The sequence below is a fragment of the Numida meleagris genome, chromosome 1, assembly GCF_002078875.1.
Source record: "Numida meleagris isolate 19003 breed g44 Domestic line chromosome 1, NumMel1.0, whole genome shotgun sequence".
Lineage (NCBI taxonomy): Eukaryota > Metazoa > Chordata > Aves > Galliformes > Numididae > Numida > Numida meleagris.
Window position 1 is genome coordinate 169262654 of NC_034409.1, and position 10279 is coordinate 169272932.

Consider the following 10279-nt stretch of genomic DNA (forward strand, 5'->3'; position numbering starts at 1 on the left):
TTTCCTGCCAAGATGAATGCACCCAAATGTCACATGTGAGGTCAAACAAGGATGCAGCAAGTAATTCCCAATGATATTTTACCAGTCAGCTTCTTTAAGAACCATCAGATATTGAGGCTAAAATGTCTGTTTGAACACTGTTATTATAGATCATCCTGGAAAATATATCAGTGTTATGGCTTCGAAAAAAAAAACAATCACTAACAACAGTTTCATTTCTATAATTATACTCAGGAGCATCATATTGTTTTCTCTCACATGAATAACGAATATCAAAATGGTGAAATTCCTTAAAATATGTACTTCTTACTTAGTAAAGTGAAGGACGACAGACAAAATATTTTTTTTAAACAAAAAATGGAAGCTTTCTCTAAGCAGTAGGCAATGCTTCTTTAATTAACAGTGTTTTTTTTTTGTTTGTTTTGTTTTTAATGGGAAAAGTCTATGAAGTTTTCCCAAAAAGTGATTTAAGGACTAACTTAAGCAAACTGCTTTTGAAAGATTCTTGCTTAAACAGAGATTTAACCAAATGTTAATACAAGAAAATGTAGTTCTATGTTAAGGCATTTGGGGATCTACAATGAAAAGTTTAAATGAGATTTAGTTAATGATGTAAAACACCAATTTCAGTGAGCCTTGGCTTTGCAATGTTTTGGCTTAAAGTCAGAAAAGCTGCTCCAGAGAGCCTGAAAAAAAATAATAATCCTGTTTCTTTCCTTCCCAAGTGATCCTCACATTCCTAAACCAGGCAAGAGACTCTTTCATTACCTCCCCTTTGAAACCACTCTACCCTTGAGGCACTGTACTGCAAGATGCCACTTAGCAGTCCTAAAGAAACAGCTTGGAGGACTCTGCTGATCAGTGAGAAAAGGGAGTTAGGTAAGGGAGGGTCAGATTACAGCTCAAATTAAGACTGAATCGAAAATGAGTTTTCCCCTTGTACAGTTTTGTTGTTTTTAAATGCTCTGGCCCCAAATCAGAGTCAACTCAATTCTTTCCTCAAAACAGGAAATTTTAATGTAGCTGACTCTGTAATGCAAAACATTGTTAGTATGGCACCAGCCTCTTGCAGCAAAAAACACTGAGGCTTATAACAAGAGCTCCTCCCTTGGGCGCTGCAGTCCTACCTCAGTGTCTCAAGCTTCAGAAAACTGACAGGGTAGGAAATGGAACAATCAAGTCAGACTACTGTGATAAGAGAACTAGCTAAGCAAGAGCAGGTCATATATTTAAAAAAATATTTTGGTGCAGATCACTATTTAGAATAGACAAGCATTTATTCACTGAAGAATGGACTTTACATGGTCTGAACTAGAACAATTCAGAGTTATCTACAACACCTCCATAAAAGGAAGATTTTTTTCTTACTTTAGGAAGAAGAAAATAGGAACTACAATGCTGTGATAGTCCTTTACAGAAAAAGCACTGCTCTGCAGCCACCATTCATGCTGCTCTAGTACTGCTACCCCAGTCTCAGTACCCATTGCTGGCTAGCTGCCCTTGGGCAAGGGAATGTACTTGCCTCTGACAATACCATATCTGGAACACCAAAGTCTGGGATCTTTGGTCTGAGCGAGGGTTTGAGTTTAGTGCCAGCTTTGGAATATATTTGTTTTATTCCACAGCGTCAGCAGAATCTGGCCAAAAATTGCCTTAAACCCCTTCAACTAATTTCACATTGTTTGAAACACAGCACACATAGTGCACAACTTCATATTCAACAAATACATCCAAGAGTTTGACTATCATTCTAGATTTTCATTTCTTACTTCCCCATCACAAAATATTCTATTTCTCCTGCTGACTGGTAGCACCGATTCCTGTATTAATCATTAAGAATTTTGTATTTTAAACATCAGGATTCACCGCTGCCATATGCTTGCGCTTGCTAAGAGTTTTTTTCTTCACATCATTAACAGACTGTGGAAATCATTTCTGAGCAAAGTGGTTCAACACAAATTAATTTGCAACTCCTGTGAAAAATACAAAAATCCACACTTTTTTCAAGGGTTTGCTAAAATGAACTCACAACACTTCAGTATCAACAGGTCTCCACATGGTCTTTTTAAGATCTAACTTTGGCACAGAACAGAAAGCAAATTGTTGATACAATGTCATATGTTGATACAGTAGATTCTTTCAAAACCTGCTACAGCTAACTTTGCAGCAGCCAATGCTGTCTTCTTGTCCTCTTCCATTTCTGTTATACTTAGGTCATCCACTTTATAGATAATTTTGAGCTAAATCCCCAAACATGAAGAATTAGAACTTCTATCTTAAAAAAACATTAGTGCTGATAGATGCTGGACTGTGTTCAATTTATTTCACTTTTTAATTACCCTTATGAAACAAGTCACTTAAGGCCAGAAGGCACTACAGCCATACATATGTAGGTAATTGATGCTGATGATAAGAATCTCACAGAGCTTAAAACCTCAACAAGTTCTTTTTGGCAAAACCTCTGACTTCGGTTTGAATAACACAGGCTCTCGCTTGTAAACAACAGTCCAAAGGGCCTTCTTTCCTTTATTCTTTAATAGCCTTTCTTTCTCTTCATTTTGAGCCTATTTGTGCTGCCTTCAGTTATACTTGAACAGTTACCATTTGACAGTCATAATTCCTGAGATATTCTCTATTTGTCTAAACTGTTTTGTCCCTTGGCCAATAGGTAGACAAGTTCCCCCAAGCACCACATTTCATGTTTGCAGATCTTAAGTGATTTGGTCTGCAGCTTGACACTCACCTCAGAGCTGGCAGAGCAAAGACTTGGCTCTTTTCCTTTCCCTTACTCACCTATTCTGCTGTTGCTTCGCACAATAGCTGGTCATATTTAAAAAGATGAACAGAATTCCATATTCACAACACAACTCACAGTGGAGAAGTCTGATGACTCCTTCTACTTGCCATACCTCCATGCAATTACCTGAGGTAACAGACTAGAGTCTCAGTGAGACTGTCATTTAAAGGCTATTGACAAGTTTTTACATTTGCTCTTTTCTGTTACTGTGCAATGAGTGGAGTGGATCAACTATCAAATGGTAGAACTTGAGAAAGACATGCTCGTTTTGTCTTATTTGCAGTTCACAGACCACATATAAATATACCAAGACACATAAAACAGCATTTCACTAGAGGACTAGTGGCAAAATCATCTTGATAACTCAAATTATTTGAAGAGAGCTGGGATTAGCATCGTAGCTTCCTGCTGCTGTGGCACAAAGGAACTGGAAGACATAAAATATCTGGGTCACAAGATCAGTTCTGGAACATGGCACAATTCAGTTTAAGTTAAGTCTCACTTGTTTTGTTTACAGTGTCAGGTGCTGTGTGGTAGCCATCACAAACTTGTTACTACTGCAAAATTCCTGATACAGAAGGTAGAAATCTGACGCATGCCATTCTACTGCAGATGTTGGCAGTCTGCGCTGACTCTTTCATTCAGATCTTGTGTGTAGTCTCTTTGATCTAGCTTAAAATTGAACATACTTTAACAATAATCTTGGTACCACTGAAAATTTGCCACAATACATCTGAGCTGCCAAACACCTCCTTTGATGTCTTTCTGAAGACGGTAGAAATACAGTTAGATAAATTACTGGATCTTTCAGCCCTGTAACAGATTCTAAAGACACCACTACTAAATTAGAGTTATTTCAAGTATACAAAAATTTATGTTTTGATCGCAACTTCATCAACTTTTAAAAACATTTTTACCATCTTCAGTCAAGCAAAAATTCAAAAATACTCTGAAATGCAACACAACTCATTTGCACTGCGTCAACAAATAAGAAAGTAAGGACCACCTTACCATCTAGCTACATAGTCTGCAAAATGATAATGTCACAAATTCCAAAGGCTCTAAGAAATCAGCAAATACCTTGTTACCATGATGATTCTTTACATTATGAAAAATAGAATGCTGTTACAATCGACAATCTGTTTTAACTTGCAAGTGGAAAAAGATGTGTCTAATAAGTGAAAAATTATTGGTATAGAGCTAGAATATACTAAGTGCAATTTGCTTTAAACACATATTTGCCAAGAGAAAATGTTAAAATAGCATGAAGAATGTTGGATTCCCAAGGATCAACTCAAATTTAAGAATGGATGTAAATCAGACAGTCCACTGAGAGAGCAAATTTTCTTCAGCTTTACTTCCCTCACATGAAATCTTGAAACATCTCAGGACTGAGGTTTTGTTAAACTACTAACAGAACTTGAAAATAATGAACAACATCACCATATAATGACATCTGTCATAAGAAAATAATGGTATTACAAAGCAAATACAACATGCTATGTCAAATTATCTTTACTTTGCTTTCAATTTTTCTAACTACTTAGTAAAAATAAAATATTTAAGTAAAATGAGCCAAACGTTACAAACTGTTATCTCACTACTTAATCTCTGAGTTAGCAAAGATTTCAAATCACGTGTTCAAAAGTCTCTAGAGCCACTGACTTCTTCTGCAGTTGTCCAGCACAACGAAAACATGATTTAATAACCTACTCCCAGCAATGGTGGATGGTGATAAACTCTTCAATCTGTGACAGACTAGACAAATCCCTGTTCTCCAATCTTAGCACTAGCTCTGCTTGTAAAGAAAGCACAAGCTGAGTATACATGAGCTAAATCTAGTTTGAAGTATGTTTTTTAAGAAGTATATTGTGAAATCAACTGATAATATCTTTGCTAATTATTCATAGAGCTATGTATCACATATTAAAAAAGGTATTAAAGCAACATAATCTAGCCAACTGTTACTATGCACAGGAATTTCTTCGTTTAGATATATCTACTGTACCAACATTGGATGGAAAAAAATAGGTTAATGTGTTTAGTTTGCTCCTCAAACAATTTTTTTCTTTGTTCTTTAAAACAAAAAAAACTCCAAACATTTGTTTCCCAAAATTAATGTGCGCCACTATTCTCAAAGTGTTTTCATTCTTTCCTTTTGCATCTTCCAAAGTCCTATGAGATATTATCAGTCATTAGAATTTGTCACCTGATGAAGATCTTTGACAAAGCCACCAAGGATTCTGTTATGTTAAGGAGGCAGAAGCAGAACTTGAATGCAAAGCAACATGTACATCAGAGACAATCCCCCATTATGAATAGATGAAAGGTGGTCTTACAGTTGGAACCCTTAAAGAGGTAGGCAAACATAGTGGTAAATCAAAATCTGCAAGGTCTCTCAAGATAAAAGGTTTATGATGATTTATGTGTGAAGACCGTGGACAGGGAATACAAAGGAAAAACTACAGAAAGCCCAGATATGTGAGTAGACTTAGAGAACGACGCTCCCTTTAATAGGTTGACTTTTTTTCATTAGATGCAATTATGATTTCTTCCAAACCTCTCTTCGTAGTCACCATCAATAGTCCACAATATGAGAAAATAAAAACAAAAATCATATTCCAAGAGAAAACATGAACTTCCCTCAATTAAATTCAATGCTTTTAAACTCCCAAAATATAGTTACATTCCATCTCTTTCGGGAACAAGAAAATCACAGATTTTACAAGTACTCACCGCTGTCTTCAACCATGAAGTGAAAAATGTCACTGGTGGCATTGTCACCTGCTCGTAAAACATAGCATATCTTCAAATCATCAATATCAGCTGTAAAGAATCAGGAAAAAATGTGTTTTACTTTAAATGCTGCAGATAGGAAACTTTTTTAAGAGAAAAGCTTGACATGTTTTGAATAGCTTAGTTTCAACAGAAACAAGTCAAGGTTCTCCAGTAAAGCTCAGAAATTTCAGCATTTAACAGAGTTGACATTTTGCAGATACGATTCATTTCCTCTCACGATGTTTCCTTATCCTCAGTCCTCTCTTTTGTTTAAGATGTATTAGAACAAGAACCCAAGCAAACTTAAGACATAAGGTCAACATTCAGAATGTATATTTGTGGTACATTTTCGCAGAGGTCCAGATACACATTCTGTCACCGTTCCTCATCCTGAGAAGTACTGTAGCCTGCTTTAAAGGAGAAAATACCCTAGGTTTTGTTCCTATTTCAGTCATGCCTGATAAATAGGAAATTGCTTGAAATGCAGATATCCACCATACAGGTGCTTGAGAGGAGACACAAAGCATTCTACTCTAAATAACCTGTCAGAGGTCATGGGAAATCTGTGATTTTCTAGGGTATTTTCTGTGTTAAATTCTAGTCCACACAACCCACCTCTGCTTCTAGAACCAGATTACTTCTGGCATGTGGCCTAACTCTAGAGTAGGATATCTCTGCACATTCTGCAGTACAGAGATTTCTATCTCTTTAGTTCCCCAAAAACGCCCTCTCCAACTTAAACATCCTTCATGTCACCCTGTTTTCAAATGATATGGCACATAACCTATATAAATGTCCTGTCACAAATAGTGCTCAAACACACAGTGATTAACTGTTTTAAGAACCCAACATAACAACTTAAGTAGACAGACAAAACTTCAGCAGCAAAAAATATCAACACAGAATTTTTAATAATCAATTTCAGTTTTAAAAGTATACAACAGGTAACCAAATATTTAGTAATATAGTGTGTTCTGGTTTCCCTGAGAAGTAAGAAGACTTAATGCAATACATAAAATTAATTTTCATCCCTTTGAAAGATAAGACTTCTGTTGGTAAAAATCCCAGTCTGATACTACACCAAACAGCATAGAGTAATCCCTATTTTTTTTCATTTTTAAGAGCAAGTTTTAGAAATTAACAGCATTAAAGTAAATCTCAAGTAGCACCCAAGTTCCATTCCCATGCTATGGCATGTGAATTGGTCAAAACAAGCCAAAAGCACTTTTATTAGAGCTCCTCAACATCCTCAGTTCCAAAAGTAGCCAGACATCTTCTAAAGCAAACAAGTTAAGAAGTCTATCAGGAGGTATATGTCACTAAAGAATCTCTTCTATAAATGTTTGAAAGAAAGTTAAAGATCAAAAATTCACAGGGCTGCAAAGAGGATGCAAACAAATACCTTTTTATGTCAGTGCAGCAAATAAATCTTTCATCTTGCAAACACTTACACAGGTACTTAGCTCCACACATGTGGGTAACCTTATCAAAATCAATGGTTCCAACATACATAAAGATAAGTACTTGAGCCAATGTTTGCAGGAATACCTCATCAAAAAAAAGCCACTTGTCATCCAAAAATTTCATTTTTGTGAAAGGAAGTGCAAAGGAATGGCCTACTTTCTTTTCATTAAGTACACGTTGGAGTCAGTTGAGCAATTTTACCCTGTTCTTCCATAGTTGATTACGTTATGTTAGCTATATTAAAGTTGACCTACTTGTAAGCATAATTTATTATTATGCAACTGCAGTACCTACTAAACATTCATATCATACTGGAATTCTTCCTTCACTAGAAATCCAGCAGCTTTCTCTTAGGTAAAAAAAATAAAAAATAAAATTATCTGCACTAGATCAGGATATTCACATCCTATTTAAAATTCTGCAGAATTGATGCAGTTAATAAACGTTACATGTATTAATATCTCTTCTTTTAAGAAGGGATTCCATCATATGGTGTGCATTTGAAACATTATCCAAACATCAGCTAACAACTTGTTATATACCTCTAAACTTCTTTAAATGTGAAAGACTTGGCAGTTCGTTAACAGATTTTTCCCCACTTTTAAATAAATTATCTAATCTTAATGAATACCTGCTATGAACAGATTCCAGCCCTAACTTGTAGAGATGAATTCTGCACATTTATGCACCAAGGTTATTCTTTGTATACATTTTATCCTAGGACAGCACTAGAAACTATAAACTACCATGTAACAAGTATTCTTCTGCAAGTTTTCTCTTCATCACCACAATGTAAATATAAAGCACAAAGAAGTAATAATGAATTGCAACTGTTGCTTTCAGATATAACTTGAAGTAATAGATAATACTTGAATAAATTTTGTAACTGCTTAATTATTTTAGGAGTATTTTAATTTGTTACTGTCACTTGTCTCTCTCATTCAGATTATTTTAATAATAAAAGAATAAAAAAACACCAACTATCTGCAGAAGTTGGAGTCCTTTTAATTCTTCCATACTCTAACACCTGTTTTTAGCAATCTCATTTAACTCTATGACATTCATGAGCTGAAGACTATCTACTGCAGTGGTAGCAGAAGTATTTGATGTATTACAAAGCCCCACACTGCTTGTTCCTGAACAAGGTACACAACTGGGGGCTTTTAGCTCAACTTGCATGCTAGGCTGATTTCCTTTCTAGCTCTTGAAAAAGTATTGTGGGCCATCACTGCAACACAATCTCAAGCAGAAAGCAGAAAGCCATTTGCCAAAGAATCCCTCTGGTCCTCATTTTAATTACAGACAATCTGAAGAACTGGACTGCTCAAGCTGCTTGCATAAGAAATCTTGTTTCATCAGTGTTATCACATTCAAACTGGACAGTCTGCATGTTCACACAAAGATAGTCCCCATCCCTGGAAGTGTTCAAGGCCAGGCTGTACAGGGCTTTGAGCAATGAGCAACTTGGTCTTATGGGAGGTGTCCCTACCCACTGCAAGGGCTTTGGAAACAGATGATCTTTAAGGTGTCTTCCAACCCAAACCATTGTGTGAGCCTATGATTCTATGAAATCCAAGGAATGGGATTACGAGGTGGTAGAGCATTAGGATGGACTTCACAAACTATTGAACATCTCTCAAAATTCAACTGCATAGGACCCTGAAGACCTCAGTCTGATTTCAGATTTGGTCCAGATTTTAATAGGGGTTGGAACAAATGAACTCCAGAGATCTCTTCCAACACATATTGGAAGACTGTAAAGATGTTCTGCAAGCTCTATCAGGACCCACACATGTTAATGAATTTGGTCTTATTTAGCAGTTTGTAAAAGGTCACTCTCCATGGCAGAAATGAGATCCCTAAAAAGGGAAAAGATCTAAACACAAAGTAACATCAGATTTAATGGTCAGTAGCATCCCAAAGCCAACACTAGTATGTATGTCTGGTTACAAAATCTGCTTTTATGGAAGTGTCATTAAGAATATCATAGAAGAGGGTCTTATTTACTCCTGCTCTGAAAATTAGATAATTAGGAGTCTCAGGATAACATAAGTATGAAATATGCATAAGTTCTCTGCTCTGTGTGTTTTGCACCCCAGTTACAGCGGGCTAGAGATAAGGGACAATAGTGAACTACACACAGTTTTGAGCATGCAGCTTGGTCTACACAAGAACTCAGCACCTCACATTACTTCTGAAAACTGTAGCCCTCTGGGTCCAGCCAAGAGTTTCTGCTTCCCTGTCATTCATGACCCTTCCCATAACCAAAACAGCTACAGGTGTGAGGGCATCTGAGGAAAAAGGAAGGAATAAGACAGTGCTCTGTCATCCATGACTTACATTCCCAGGTTATTTTATGACTTCCATTAACTCCTATTTCCTTGTCCACGACAGACGTACTACCCCTGCATGAGTTTGATGCTTTCTCCCTTTCATGCAGCCCTTCCCATTCTCCCTTCTTAAGTGCTCAGCCCTGCATTCATATGACATTTTAATGTGTTTGCTTCACAAAATATAAACCATCATAGAAAGCATTTAGAAAGTAGAGAAGAGAGATACCACAGAAATGCAATGCTGATGCTCGGGCATTACTTGATTACTGAACTTCAAGAAGAAAATTATATTTATTTCTCAAAATGACTCTTCAAATCAGCAGAAATTAAGAGTGCTCGTGCCAGCATGGTCAGGGAACCTGAGAAGTTTTAACGTGGTCTGGAGATCCTCATAAGCTCTAAAACCAATTTGCCTTGAAGCTGTGGGCTTCTCCCCCGGCTCAGCATTCTGGTTCTCCCTCCCTCTCCACACCCACAAAGTGAGGTAACACTGTGTTATGCAGTGGTCTGTTTTTAGGGAACACACACTCAGCAATTCTATTCTCATGAGAAAGCCCATTTAAAAAAAGTGATAATCTGTTTATCTCCTCACTCTTACTATCTTCTGTTTCTCACCTACTCTGACAATGACGCTTTTCATACTGCTTATAGTGCATTACCACAGCCTTACTTGTAAGAGCTGCAGCTATTCCCAAAGCTTCAACATGTTTGGTCCCTTATTACCTTATACTTTGCACTAATACTGTAAAACTTAAGGCACATCAGCCATTCAAAAGTTTATCTAGCCTGTTTGCAGTATATTTGGTATATCTGACAAGAGTACCACACGCAGTCAAGCTTGTACCCAGGGATACACATCAGTACGGGCTGTATGAAGTAAAATACTGCCAGCTACAAGGACCTGTCT

General features: G+C 36.7%; 1 protein-coding gene across 2 annotated transcripts in view; it reads right to left on the minus strand.

Annotated features, from left to right (window-relative positions):
• FREM2 (FRAS1 related extracellular matrix protein 2) overlaps nt 1–10279 on the minus strand; it is a 119394-nt gene that overhangs the window by 102995 nt on the left and 6120 nt on the right. For both annotated transcript variants that reach the window (XM_021377310.1, XM_021377320.1), the window contains exon 2: nt 5534–5623. In XM_021377310.1, the coding sequence (XP_021232985.1) occupies nt 5534–5623 (90 nt within the window). The remainder of the gene's footprint in view (nt 1–5533; nt 5624–10279) is intronic.